The sequence below is a fragment of the Lotus japonicus genome, chromosome 1 (assembly GCF_012489685.1).
Source record: "Lotus japonicus ecotype B-129 chromosome 1, LjGifu_v1.2".
Classification (NCBI taxonomy): domain Eukaryota; kingdom Viridiplantae; phylum Streptophyta; class Magnoliopsida; order Fabales; family Fabaceae; genus Lotus; species Lotus japonicus.
In genome coordinates this window covers 67,450,746-67,465,646 of record NC_080041.1, presented here as the reverse complement: position 1 = coordinate 67,465,646, position 14,901 = coordinate 67,450,746, and the positions used below count along the sequence as shown (strand labels likewise).

Genomic DNA, 14,901 nt, shown 5'->3' with positions numbered 1-14,901 from the left:
ATTCTATCAAAATCAATTTTAGACAACGCTGTTCCAAACATTGTATAGGAGTAGCTTCTCCCATAATCAGGCTTATATGCACTTACCCATCCGTTTGCTTAACTCTTCCAAATTATCTGATATAAAAGAGAAATAGTGAAACATAGTTTGATGATGAAGGATAAAGGAACCGTCAACATCTTCATTCAGTAACATTAAATGAAGATATGGGAATTTTTCAATATCCAACTATCATGATACAGAGAGCATACAGAGTAACTCAAGAGAGACCAGCACTGCTGCTATGTTTGGATGAAATAGAACAGTAGCAGAACACCGACCTCATCATGTCAAGCAATGTAGCATTTACTCTCTTTATCTTCTTTCTTAATATCTCATTGTTTCCAGCTCTGAACCAAGAAGGTCTCTCTCTACTTTCATGGCTTTCAACCTTCAATTCCACCACAAACTCTTCCTCCACCTTCTCTTCATGGAATCCAACACACAAAAATCCTTGCAGATGGGACTATGTGAAATGTTCAGCAGAAGGTTTTGTTGAAGAGATCATAATAACATCAATTGATCTTCGTAGCGGCTTCCCTACACAGCTTCTTTCTTTTGGTAATCTCACCATACTTGTTATCTCAAATGGAAATCTCACTGGTGAGATTCCAAGTTCAGTGGGAAACTTGTCCTCTCTGGTTACCCTTGATCTCAGCTTCAACACTTTATCAGGAACCATTCCAGAAGAAATAGGAAAGCTTTCTAACCTGAAGTTTCTATCTTTGAATTCAAATTCCTTGCAAGGTGGGATTCCAACCACTATTGGAAACTGTTCAAAGCTTCAGCAGCTAGAACTTTTCGACAACCAGCTCTCTGGGATGATACCTGGAGAAATAGGCCAGTTGAAGGCTCTTGAAACCTTAAGAGCAGGTGGAAATCCAGGTATTCATGGGGAAATTCCAATGCAGATATCAGATTGCAAGGCTCTAGTTTTTCTTGGACTTGCAGTTACAGGGGTTTCAGGGGAGATTCCACCAAGCATAGGAGAACTTACAAATCTCAAGACACTTTCTGTCTACACAGCACACCTCAGTGGTAAAATCCCATCAGAGATTCAAAACTGCTCAAGCTTGGAAGATTTGTTTCTGTATGAAAACCAGATTTCTGGAAATATTCCTTATGAATTAGGTTCCATGCAAAGCCTCAAGAGGGTGTTGCTGTGGCAGAACAATTTAACTGGAACCATTCCTGAAAGTCTGGGAAACTGCACAAATCTGAAGGTTATAGATTTCTCTTTGAATTCTCTGGGTGGTTTGTTACCTGTCACTCTCAGTAATCTACTTTCATTGGAGGAGTTGCTGTTGTCTGATAATAACATTTATGGAGAAATACCTTCATATGTTGGCAATTTTTCCAGGCTGAAGCAACTTGAATTGGATAACAACAAATTTTCTGGTGAGATTCCACCTGTTCTGGGGAAATTAAAGGATCTTACCCTCTTCTATGCCTGGAATAATCAGCTCAATGGAAGCATGCCAACAGAACTATCCAACTGTGAGAAACTTGAAGCTGTTGATCTTTCACACAATTTCCTCACAGGTCCAATTCCAAGCTCTCTCTTTCATCTGAAGAATTTAACTCAGTTGTTGCTGATATCAAACAGGTTTTCAGGGAAAATTCCACCAGATATTGGAAGCTGCACTAGCTTGATCAGGTTAAGACTTGGATCAAACAACTTCACCGGTCAAATTCCACCACAAATTGGCCTTTTAAGCAGTTTGACCTTTCTTGAGTTGTCAGATAATCTCCTCAGTGGAAATGTTCCCTCAGAGATAGGTAACTGTGCTCATCTAGAAATGCTTGACTTGCACAGCAATGCACTACAAGGAACCATCCCTTCCTCATTGAAGTTTCTAGTTGGTCTTAATGTGTTGGATCTTTCTGAAAACAGAATAAATGGTAGCATTCCTACGAATTTGGGCAAGCTTGCATCATTGAACAAGTTGATTCTAAGTGGAAACTTTATCAGTGGTTTGATCCCTCAGTCACTAGGCCTTTGTAAGGATTTGCAGTTGCTGGATATAAGTAACAACAGGATCACTGGTTCAATTCCTGATGAAATTGGTCAGTTGCAAGGATTAGATATCCTCTTGAACTTGAGCTTGAATTCTCTTACTGGCCCCATTCCAGAAAGCTTCTCAAATCTCTCAAAACTTTCTACGTTGGATCTCTCTCACAATAAGCTCACAGGAACCCTTAGAATTTTGGGTGGTCTTGACAATCTTGTGTCTCTGAATGTCTCATACAACAACTTTTCTGGTTCTCTTCCTGATTCGAAGTTTTTCCGGGAACTACCTGCCGCGGCATATGCTGGTAACCCTGAGCTTTGCATTACAAAGTGTCATGCAACTGGAAATCGCCAAGGCGTGAAGTCCATAAAAAATATTATCATCTACACTTTCCTTGGGGTGATTTTAACTTCTATTTTTATCACCTTCGGAGTGATTTTCGCTCTCCGAATTCAAGAGACTAATTTTGGGGGGAACTTTGATGAAGGTGGAGACATGGAATGGGCATTCACTCCATTCCAGAAACTCAACTTCTCCATCAATGACATTGTCTCCAAGTTGTCAGATTCAAACATTGTGGGAAAAGGTGGCTCAGGAATGGTTTATCGTGTAGAGACTCCAATGAAACAGGTTATTGCAGTGAAGAAGCTATGGCCAATCAAGAATGAAGAGCAACCAGAGAGAGATCTGTTCACTGCAGAAGTTCAGACTCTTGGATCAATAAGGCATAAAAACATAGTGAGACTTTTAGGATGCTGCAACAATGGAAGAACTAGATTGCTCTTGTTTGATTATATATGCAATGGGAGTTTGTTTGGATTGCTCCATGAAAATAGATTGTTCTTGGACTGGGATGCAAGGTACAAGATCATTTTGGGAACAGCTCAAGGTTTAGAATACCTTCATCATGATTGTATCCCTCCCATTGTTCATCGCGACATTAAGGCTAACAACATCTTAGTAGGTCCACAATTTGAAGCTTTTCTTGCAGATTTTGGCCTCGCGAAACTCATGAGCTCCTCAGAGTGTTCAGCAGCATCTCATGTGGTTGCAGGTTCTTGTGGATACATAGCTCCTGGTGAGTGAAAAAGCTTCTCAGATTCTTAAACTACCAATGCATTTTGACAATGTCCTACATTATTGTTTTGTCAAAAGAGCTTCTGAAAATCAGTGTCTTTTTTACTTCAAGACATTTTCACTTTTAAGTCATTCTTTTTCAACTTCTAAATCAGGTTGTTCTTTCTATTGTGGTTTCCAGAAAGTATATTTGAAATCAAGTGACATATGCATGCCACTTCACCTTTTGTTCTTCCTTGTTTCGTATTTTATGTCGATTTTTGGTCATTTTCCCTAATCACAACATTCTGTGAAACTGCAGAATATGGATACAGTTTAAGAATCACAGAGAAGAGCGATGTCTACAGTTACGGTGTTGTGCTCCTTGAGGTCTTAACAGGGATGGAGCCAACTGATCACAGGATTCCAGAAGGTGCACACATTGTAACATGGGTTACCAGTGAAATCAGAGAGAAGAAAAGAGAGTTTTCATCTATCCTAGACCAGGAACTAGTTTTGCAGTGTGGAACAAGAACCCCAGAGATGCTTCAGGTTCTAGGGGTGGCTCTCCTCTGTGTGAATCCATCCCCGGAAGAACGACCCGCCATGAAAGATGTAACCGCAATGCTCAAGGAAATCAGGCATGAAAATGACGATTTTGAGAAGCCAAATTTTCTGCAAAAAGGCATGGTTACCAACCCAAAAGCAGCAGTACACTGTTCTAGTTTCTCCAGATCATGTGAACATTTAATAGAATCTTCATCTTCTTCTTCATAGAGATCAAATTGAATACTAGATTTGCTAAAAATATTTTTCACATAACATATTATTTGTATAGATTGTTAGTATTTATTCAATTCCACAATCCAATAGTGTTCTTTCTGTAGTTAAACACTTCAGTTCATTCAAAACAACCCAAACAAACTCTCTTCCTTATCTTAAGTTGATCATGTCTTAGAATTGCATTCAATAAAAACTACCTCTCGTTGTTTTCCAAATTCAGGTAAAAGAAATATAAAAACTTGAAATATCTACAATCTCCACATTCTATTTGTCTCTCTTTTTCTTTTTTCTATTTGAGCATAGAATAAAGTTCTTGCAATATACCAATATCAAACTGCAATTTGGACTGTGCCAGATACATTAAGATGTAGTTCCTTTCACAACCATCTAAGAACCTGCCTTTGCCAACATCTCTAGTGAGACAGTATTGATACATTCACACTCACTTTCATTTCAATCTTATTTCTACTGACTTTCTCTTTGTCTCTCTCTTCTATTGATATCTCTCTCGGTGTGGGGTGGAATTAGGGTGTCAATGTATTATTTTCTATGGTCTCAAGAAGTAAACAAATGAATAGAAGCCCTGATACCATATTATGAAGCCACTAGATCAATAATTTTATATTATATTTCTAACGACCGACATCTATGATCTGAACAAGTAAACACATGAATAGAGGTATAGTTTCTTAGCCATAGGTTCAATTAACCTTGGCAATAATAACTTCTTATAGAAGGGACCTCAAAAACAGACATAGCTTTCAAGAGGCTGGAGAGATGGGACATAGAAAAGCTAGAGATGACAGTGTCTTCTCTCCTGGCATAAGCCTCTAGAGAGGAAAATTATAGAGAGAAGAGAAGCACTTGGGCCACACCATCCTACACTAATGTCCCCAACAATTATTTATGTAAAGGTAGTACTCCATGTTACTGAAAAGATATCTTGCTTTCATTCATGTGATAGGAGACCATCCTAGGCCCACAGATAGTTTGATAGATCTTATCTACCCTGGTTAGAAAAGCAAGCAACCATCAATGTTAAGTAATCAATAGTTTCCCATACAAGAAACATTTATAAGGACCCATAATAGAAGATAATGTACGTAATATTCAGTTGATGTAGAATACTAGAATAGGTACATGATAGCTATATTTATCCCTTTGAATAATAAAATTCTATCCTTCTGCAAAGTTCACACAACACAAACTCACCATCCACTGTTGGAAACAAACGAACTATTTCACACTCAGTACAAAATTAATGGATATTAATGGAAGTTGAATTATACATAAATGAAAAATGAGGTAAAACAAGAATTTGGACTTGCTACGGTGAATTTTCCTAAATTTATCGCAATCATTGCTCCAGAACTGTTTGATAAAAGATCGGATGCTTAAATTTAGAGACTAATTATACATCTCAAATCTATTTTTGAATCTGAACAGGCCCATCTTGATCAAATGGCTACAAAGTTGTGATTGAAGTGAATTTAGGAAAGGCTGTGATACCATATTAGAATTTGGAAGATCTATACTCAATCACAAAAGCTAGCTCAATAGTTGAGGTTTGCACTACCCTTATAAAGGTTATATATGCTCTCTCTCTAGCCAATGTGAAACTTCTAACAGCATACATCAGCAACAGTAGAATGAAGAGGGAATTCGTAGAAGGAAGTACACAACCAATTTTGTATGGAGGAAACAACAATGAGAGTCAGAGGGAAACAGATGAATATGAATCCACACAAGAGTTTGGGACAAAACCAAGGAACTAGTGTGTTTTTTAGACACAATAATTCACCTTGAAAAAACACATGCGTGTGCAAACAATCATACGTGCACAATGAAGCTTTTCACGTTTACTTTTCCATCATGCGCGCACAAATTAATGCGTGACAAGTGATAACATTCGCATAGCTTCTACTCTTTTTAAATAAGGATAATACCCTAAGAAAGTAGAGCAATGAAAATAGAAGACAAGACTTATTCTTTGAGAAGCATCATTTATTTAAAGACTACTAACTCAGTTGAAAAGACTAAACTTTTTGGACTCAGGTAATGATTGTACAAATTTGTATTAGAAGCAACGAATGTTTTTCCCGTAAATGTGGCAGAGGTAAAAAACTGGAACAAGGATTTGCTGAAGATGATAATTTAAGTAAATTATTCCAAAACGAACAGATAAGTGCATGTTTGGATACGTGGAAAACTACCGTGAAACCAAAATCACAGTGGACAACCACAAAAGTTAAACAATGTTACTTCAGTCCACCATGTCATTAGCTTACGTAACCAAACATGCACTTGATAGGACTTTAAAGTTAGCCCATTTACTTAGCCACTTTAAAACTGTAAGGCTACTCGTGTATAAAGTTTGTTCAATAATTGGACTCTGCACTAAATATGTCTTTGGCAAGCTCGGAACTCCATAAATAATCCTTCATTCTTATTTATTCATCTATATAACAGTTACAATTTTCTAAAATTATTAACATTTTTAGTTCTGCAGTAAGAAATCTCATAATCACTTATGGGGAAAACTATAAATTGTAGGTTCTGTAATTATTGAGCTTAATCTAATCCAAATATGCTCTATGTCTTGTGTCAACCTAGTAAATTTTAAAGTACAGTTAAAGCTCTACTATTGAGTATTTTAAATGTCAGAAAGGAAAAACTTGATACAGAAAGGTCGACTGCGGAGGCTGTGCGCGGAGGTCGAGGGGGAGAAGATGAGAAGCAGCCGCAAACATCCAGCAGCTCGAGCAAGTCTCTCTTTTGGGGTTGAAACCCAGAGGCTCATTTCCAAAACCCTGGTCCTAGGATCAAATCGGGATCTTTAGACGGATCCTACTCTTCCTATGTGGGATCCAAATCATAAAGCAACAAAAAGATCGCAAGAACACGGGATCCTAAGATCCGGATCTTGACACCACTAACCATAGGATGTCAATGTAATTTGGCCTTGTATATATAGTTTTATATGTACCTCAGAGCATAAAATTAAAACACTATAATTTGATCTTAAAGTATGTGTAAAAAATCAGATATCTACATATTAGAAATCATTATAACTATTTTACCAAAAATCAGCATATATAAGTTTGTATTCCAGAAGGGTTGCTAGACAGGTTTCCTTAATAATTACAACATAAGAAACAAGGAATAGGGAGACTGGAACCTCATCTGACTGAATTCAATCTCGTATTGCTCAACTTAAATGACATGACATACCCTGTAAACAGATGCTGGATGGAAAGAAAAGAAAAAAAACAGTTGTAAGATAAGATTCTGATATGGTTAGGGACATTAAATATAACATAGAAAAACCCAAAGAAAAACTCGAACCCGCTGATTAGTACCTTGACATAGATAATCACAATTTACAGATCAAAACTTATTCTCTGGGTGCCACTTTATGCTGCATCCAACACTTCATACAAACAGAACCACATTAACTTTAAGCACATCATCATGACAGAGACCAAAACTTGAAAGACTCTAAAGCAATTTACCTCGGTTTCTGCTCTGATGGTACCGGCTGGCAACTCAGAACACAATCTATTGCCATGCTCAAGTCTCTATAAATTAAAATCAAATGGTTACAACTGCCAAGAGATTAAAAATGTTCAGATAATTGTTCAATGCTAACTCAATCATAATAAACCAACCTTCCAGTGACTGGTGTTTTATTACTTGGCCGTGAATCATCAAACTGACCATGATAAACCAGCTCAAATGGTCTTCGACCATCCTGTTATTATTTGATCAATTGGATGAAATATGATACACATTGACTTTGAGGATTTAATTTAACCCCAAAACAAAGTCACACTGATCAATGTGCAATACAGGGAACAGTGCTGGTTGTAATTACCTTTTTGAAAAGGTAAAATTCTGGCGTACAAACGGCTCCAAAATCTCGGGCAACATCCTGTGACTGCAACAGGAAGCATTCCATCAAATTTATAAGGGTTATACAAAATTACAGACGAAGATAACACCAGCAATTCCAACTGAGCTTCAGCAGTCAGAAAAGAGTTTCCAGTTTTCGCGTATTCACCCAGTTTTTCACGTTTCATTACTCAAGAAAGCGGTTGGGAACTATTCAGTGGAACAAGAGTTGCCACAGGGAATGGATGGCGAGTTCGGGGAGTCAGTGGAACCTGCATTGGTGCTAGCCACCCGAGCTATATTGCAGCACGACGAGACAGTGAAGCAATTTCTAATCCAGTGGCAGGGGAAACCTGCAGAGGAAGCAACGTGGGAAGATGAGCAAACACTTTTGAACCAATTTCCCGCCTTCAACCTTGAGGACAAGGTTGTGCTTCAAGAGGGTGGTATTGATAGGCCCCCAAGTCAAGAGTGGGCTGGAATAGCTGATCAAAGGCCCAAGGTGTGGCGCGTGTATGCAAGGAGGGGAAAGAATAGAAGCACCTAGAAGGAGGGTGAGCTGGCAGTGTGAGAAAGAAAGCTAGGGAAGTTAGTTACCGGAATCAGGGGAATTCTGTTAGCTAGAGAGAGGTACCTGAGATTATGATCATTGTAAGAATGAATAGAGAAATTGTGCTTTCTCTATAGGAGCTAGGCTCTGGAGTAGTATTACACTACTGTAACTCTTTATTTCTGTTATTCTCAATCAAACATTTCCTTTCCTTCATTACTCTATTTTACTACTGTTATATTGGTTTGCATCAAAATGTGACACAATTTGGAAAAGACAAGACTTCGAAAACACATTCGCATGTGAACTGCGAATAAATAAAACATGTTAAGATTTACTGAAGCATACCTCGTCATATAGGTATGGGAAGGGGTAATCAAACAGCTTAGCATCTTCTGCCATGAATTCTGGCCCATCCTGTGAGGCATAGGTTCAATTTGGATGAATCATTCAATACTTTCAACATAGCTTTTTTCCAAGATATGAAATGACAAGAACCTGGGGGTGTGTAGCTACAGAATTTGAAGATATAGCAATGGCAGCAAGTCCTTTCTGTAGATAAAGGAATGAACAATCTTATAATGGTATTTACTAGTGCAAGGCCAACCTTCTATTGAAAAAAGAAATAAATAAATTTCTTTTCAGGTAATTAGTTTGGATACCTTCATATAGAATTTTGTAAGCTTGACAATGTCTTTTTTCAGGTGTATAACAAATGGACAGTGGTTGCATACAAACATAACCTGCACGAACACATTAAGAGGGAGGGTCAGAAGTCACAACTGAGCAAAGAGAAAGATTGCATTTTCATTGCCTTAGCACCTAGAGATAGGTCTAAATTATAACTTCCAAGAAACTCATGCTTTATGCATTATAGTTCATAAAAATTGGCCACATAAATGGGTTTTGGAGAATTTTTGGCACATGAGAATCTCATAACTGAGCAGGAAAAGAATATTTCTGATTTTTATAAACACATTTTATTCAACTCCTCTAAAGGTTGTTTGGGAGGGATTTTGGAGAGGAAGGGAAGGGATGACAAATTTATTATTTATAAAATGAGAATTATATAATGTTTATGATAATAATTACAGGACTAGAAATTTATAAGTTAATTCTAATCTATAATTATATATCTTTCAAATGTTTCTCCATACGCACCCGCCCAAGGTCAAACCCTGAACTAGATGCTTAAGGAGTTCAACTATCTACCAGTTGGGCTACATCTTGTTGGTAGATATCTTTCATTCTAAGAAATTATTAAATTAGAAAAGGGATTTAATTTACATGCACTCGAAAAGTTTTAAACAAACATCCAATCATATTTTGTCAAGTTTCTTTTTTAGTATTATTTATTTATCATGTGGCAAAGTCATAATTTAAAATGAAAATTCTGCCCTTCCCCTCCGAAATCCCCCACTAACCCCCTCTAAACAACCTGTAAATTATATATTCAGGGTTCCAGGCAGACATAGCATAATAAATTTGAACAGCACTGAAGTTAACAAACAAAGATGATAAAAAGCAGAACGAATGAAGAGTAAGTTAGCATTCATGGTACTAACCAGAAGAGCTGGATGTGCTTCAAAATCTTCCAATGTCCAAACCTTCCCAGTAAGAGGCTCTGGAAGCTAATTCAATTTCAACCAATCCAAAAATAAAAATTAAAGGGGTCTAATTATTCCAAGTTTCTAAGAATGTAATAAATAACAGGGGGAATGTAAGAACCTGAAATTGGGGTGCTCTGAAGCCCAAGGTAACACCTTTAGACTCAGTTCTTGCAGCCCGAATCAGAAACCTTGTAGGGGATGAGTTTCTATTGAGTTGAAAACGCAGAGGATGAAATTGAAAACCCAGTTTGGAAATGGAGCATGCTTGTGCAGTAGAAGTAGAACCTAACTGCAGAAAAGGTGAACCAACAGAACACATTCTCAATGTCAGTGACATGTTACTTCAACCTCAACCTCAATTCTCCATCATCATCTTCTTCATCAGGCTTGTTTGTCTTCGTTTTCTCAATTTTTTTTCTCATTTGGGTCGTGCTGGTCATCGTAACGCAACTGCTCTTAGTAGGCCACGACCCAGTTTATGTGACAAGAACTTAAGGCCCAGGACTGGCAGCCCAAATACTATGATCCAAACTCCAAAGCACATATTCACCTTTCAATTATTGAGCTCCAACTTTTTTTTAAAGAGTCGTTACATTAATGTCATCATGGCGGTCAAACGACACTTACATTAGGAAAGATATTTTGGAATGAATAGTCAAGAAAGATATAGACCCCAACCCTAGCAAAGAGGGTGAGGTAATAACTTAATCCTCTTTAGATCAAATGCAAAAAAAAAAAAAAAACATTTACAATGATGTGAAAGTCCCATTTTATAGGGAGGTTACACGCAGCCATAATTCTTTCACTAATGGGACTAATTGGGCTTTAACGCAGTTGGCACAATTCCCTTACACACCTGAATTGTTATTGGCGATCACACTAGTCGTGACCCTAAACTACGCAAGTCTTCCCCTTCGCCATGGGCGAGTCCCGCTTTATCCAATCTTCCTTGTCTTTGGGCGAGTCCTAGGGGATTGGGATCTCGCCCAGTCCAGGAGACGAATCTCATATAAGCACAAAAAATCAATAGTACAATGCTTATGAATAAAGCAATGCAATACATAGCATGTTTGCTCAGAAACAGAAACTAACAAATTGGAAACAAATCCAAAAGACCTTTTTAATTTAATTTGAGATGAAGTCATTTCCTTTTTCATCCCTTCCCTTATGTTCAAGGTCTTGTCAGATGTGTCAGAGCTATAGTGTTGGCAGAACTAGAGCATATTTTGAAGATGTAGTATGAAGTCTCATCAAAGAGAGGCGATGAGAGAAACAAAAGATGGTGATTGCACTAATGTTTCAACTGAGATTGTGTAAATGGGGAAGATAATTAACATGGAACAAAAAAAATTGATTCTGATAAAATGTTAATTGATTAGCACAGGGATATTGATTATGCGCTATCAGATGATCCTGGTGTAATAATAAGTTCATGATTAACTTATTACAACTTAATAAGTTCATGATCCTGGAGTAGTTAATTCATTTAATTAACATCTAAATTGAACAGTGTTAAGTGTTGAATAAATTAATCAGTAAAATAAACTTCCAAAAGAATCTGGTTTGTTCACACTCGGACATATAATATACGTAACTGCGTGTATTTTCTATTGTCGATGATTAGCATATACAGAAACTGTTATTATCAGCATTTCGGCAAGTTACGTACTTTCTAAGTTCTTGGAACGTGTATATGTCATGGATGACATGCGACAATATAAAAAAATGGCAAACAAGATGAGCTAAATCCTTTAAGCGTGAGTCAATAGCTCATTCATTTGCATAATTTCATTTTTTAATTTAAAAATCACTATACCAAATATTAAAATAAATAAAATTTGGGTTATATCACCATAAGAGTTATGATATATACACTTTTCTCCACCTCCACCTCTCCACACCTCATATTTGAGGTATGAGGTGTGAAGATATAATTCATCACCCTATAAGGTCATTTCATATTTATTTATTGATCTTAAATATCATTGGTTTATGGGTAATTTAACTCAAATTTTGTATAAGGTCATTTAACGACTCCAAAACAAAACTAAGGCCTCATTAATATGTTGTATGGTATAAAACATTATAGTATTAGGCCTCATAATATTAAATCTAATAAAAATGTAATATTATACAATATTTAGTCATACTGTATAAATTATCATGTTGTTAAAATTGATACAATCATATGTTTCGCGTATGGTGGTGGTGGTGGAGAGTGGTGGTTATGATGATGATGGTGGGTGGTAAAGATGGCAGTAGTGACAGCGGCAACGAGGGTGGTGGTGGTGGAAGAAATGGTGGTAGTAGTGGCAAAGACGATGGTGTCGATAACGACGGTGGCGATCGAAGAGTGATGGTTGTGGCAGTAATGGTAGTGGTGGCATTGGCAGTGGTGCTAGTGGGTACGTGGTGACGGTAAAATGGTGGTGGCGATAGTGACAGTGACGGTGATGGCGGCAGTAGTGACGGTGGTGATGGCAACCACGACAGTGTTGTAGGTCGACAATGGTAGTGGCGGTGATCATTGTTGTCAATCTCTAGAGATATCTCTTAATCTCTTACGAGATTACGATATCACGTACCAAAAAACGAGACTAGCGTGGGGTAATAACTGTTTTTTCAAATCTCGGCTGATATCTCGAGATATCTCTTAATCTCATGTAAATATCGCGAGATTATCACGAGATTACGAGATCAGCTTGTTTTGTTAAAAATGTCAAAAAATGTTTTGTCTATGGCTATTTCAGTCATTTAACCCACAAATTTTAGGGTTTTCACTCATCTCTGTCGTTCTTTCCACTTAACTATGTCATTCTTTCCACTTCTTCTCTCATCTCTGCGTGCGTAGCCTTCACTCATCCTCTCGCGCGACCACCAGCGCAACTTTCTCCTCCTCCGACGCGGCTTCCTCCTCCTTTTGATGATAAACTAGAGAGGTAGATGTAGAGGAGAATGATATTGATGGTCATGATGATATTTTGGATATCATTGAATTAGTTCAAGACAACATTGAGAATTTGGTTCTTGGTCCTAATGTTGGAGGGTCAAAGTCTATCTCATCTGAGGAAGAACTTGATGGTGATGATGGAGATGATGATTCTAGTTGTTCTAAAATCGACGGTGTTGTGGGATTTTAAATTTGGATGACTAGTGACTTATTTGTTCTTGTTTTAAGGTTATCCTAACTTGTATTGATGTTTTGTTAACTTGTTTATGTACCTTAGGTTTGAATATTTGGTAATTTTATGCATAGTTTTAATTGTCATTGTTGGATAATTTGGATAATTTTTAGTACTATTAGTGTGACTTAATCATTATTATAGTTTTAAAAGTATTTTTTTTGCACGAGGTAATCTCTCCTCCACGAGATTAGGTAATCTCTAGAGATTGACAACCATGGTAGTGATGAAGAGTGGTGGTCGCAGTGGGTGGTAGTGATGATGGTGGTAGAGTTAGTGGTGGTGGTAGCGATGACAGCATCGGCGGTGGGGGAAGTTGTGGAGGATGGTGATGGTGGTTGTAGCAGTAGATTGAATAATTTCAAGTAGCTTATATGTCATAATATATTCGGCCTTATCTATCATCTATATGATGTATAAAATAATCCATTATTTTAATGTATTAAAGTGATTAATGGATAAACTTGTACGATACAATCTAAGCATCAAATAATAGATAAATTCATAATATATTGTTAAATTTATATTATCATAACTAATTTGTTACGAACTAAAATTTCTGTCACAAACGATTAGCAACGAGACTTTCTGCTATGGTTGATATTCTGTCATAAATTTCGTCACTAACATGCTTTGTGACGGAAATTTTAACACTCTGTGACAGAATTTGTCCGTCACTGATTTCATTTTTTTTTGTAGTGCATGTTCATCTTTCGTAACTCAACAAGATCTCAATAATCTCATATGCTGGTGGTCATAAACTGACAAGATCTCGGTGGTCAAGAGTCATAACTACTCAACGAGATCTAAAAACTCAATAGGTCGCTCGACGAGATTTTGATCCTCAAAGTGTTGTTTCAAAATTGTTTGATGAGGAACTTGGTTCTCAGAGCTTAACTTTCTAGACGGAAACTTAGTCCTTGGATGTTAAACTTGCTTGACGAAGATTTGGTCCTCAGAGTTTATACTTGCACAAAGCGAACATGGTCCTCAAAGTTAAATTTTTCCTTTCTCAAAGCGAATAAATTTGTGTAGTATAACTTTGAAGTGTTGTAGGAGCCTTCTCAAAGAGAACTCATGCAGAAGTTAAGCTGAGAAGACTTCATCTTATTCAGAAGACTAAGCTCTAATGTTGAAGTTATCAAGACTCAAAAGATGCTGACAACTAAGAAGTAGAGCACCTGTTGTCTGTTGAAGAGTTCACCAAGCAATGAGTCACGTCATGCTGAAGCTACTCTCATTCTGAACACTTCCAGAAGATGCCTTTTGTTAGAAGTCCTTCATCATTCGTTCTTGAAGCACTCAAAGTTCATATGATATTGATCTAGAACTCATCACTAAAAGACAAATTACATGCAAAATTTTATCCGTTGGACAAAATGCAAAGTAAAAGACACCTTCTAGATGCCAAGCCAAATTGCTCTATCTTATCATACAATCTAGAAAGAAGACAAGACTCATGAATTAAATGCTAAAGAACATGAATTAAATGCTTGCCTCAAACATTGGGGTTTATCTTCCAAGGAGCACTCGATGTTGAGGTTTGTATCTCGTCTCCCTGTTTATCGGTGAAATACTTCTCCTATTCCTCTACTTTGGATCGAATGATCTTCGAGTGTTGTGCTCTCGGAAGTCATCCAACGCCCAATGAGATATCATGGTCCTCTAGATGGGAGTGGGTGATCTTCAGTGGTGTCATGTTCTCTGGTGATGGGGTCACATTTGGCTATCACCTTTATCTTCTAGGAAGTCCTCAATAGTGGTTTGCATATGCTTCC

At 37.3% G+C, this 14,901-nt stretch overlaps 2 protein-coding genes across 2 annotated transcripts; one reads left to right on the top strand and one right to left on the bottom strand.

Annotated features, from left to right (window-relative positions):
* Positions 1-38: 38 nt before the first annotated feature.
* On the top strand, positions 39-3,993 carry LOC130741156 (LRR receptor-like serine/threonine-protein kinase RGI1). Its single transcript, XM_057593973.1, has 2 exons — positions 39-3,129; positions 3,430-3,993. Exons 1-2 carry the CDS (start codon positions 327-329, stop codon positions 3,882-3,884), a joined length of 3,258 nt encoding a protein of 1,085 aa, XP_057449956.1. The 5' UTR covers positions 39-326; the 3' UTR covers positions 3,885-3,993.
* Positions 3,994-6,937: 2,944 nt separating this feature from the next.
* LOC130741167 (uncharacterized) lies at positions 6,938-10,359 on the bottom strand. The gene is made up of 10 exons (XM_057593983.1): positions 10,060-10,359; positions 9,897-9,962; positions 8,994-9,074; positions 8,830-8,883; positions 8,680-8,748; positions 7,765-7,827; positions 7,559-7,641; positions 7,403-7,468; positions 7,250-7,320; positions 6,938-7,135 (listed from the first exon to the last, which is right to left on the bottom strand). The coding sequence occupies exons 1-9, from the start codon at positions 10,276-10,278 to the stop codon at positions 7,278-7,280; spliced, it is 744 nt and encodes a 247-aa protein (XP_057449966.1). The 5' UTR covers positions 10,279-10,359; the 3' UTR covers positions 6,938-7,135; positions 7,250-7,277.
* Positions 10,360-14,901: the final 4,542 nt, after the last annotated feature.

Bases quoted from the DNA above. Each gene is read 5' to 3' on its own strand.
- LOC130741167 (XM_057593983.1), bottom strand. From the start codon at position 10,278: ATGTCACTGACATTGAGAATGTGTTCTGTTGGTTCACCTTTTCTGCAG. The intron at 7,828-8,679 runs GTATGCTTCAGT...TTCCTGTTGCAG, and splicing joins TCCCATACCTATATGACGAG to TCACAGGATGTTGCCCGAGA. The intron at 7,321-7,402 runs GTAAATTGCTTT...GTTTGTATGAAG, and splicing joins CCATCAGAGCAGAAACCGAG to TGTTGGATGCAGCATAAAGT.
- LOC130741156 (XM_057593973.1), top strand. From the start codon at position 327: ATGTCAAGCAATGTAGCATTTACTCTCTTTATCTTCTTTCTTAATATC. The intron at 3,130-3,429 runs GTGAGTGAAAAA...GTGAAACTGCAG, and splicing joins TTGTGGATACATAGCTCCTG to AATATGGATACAGTTTAAGA.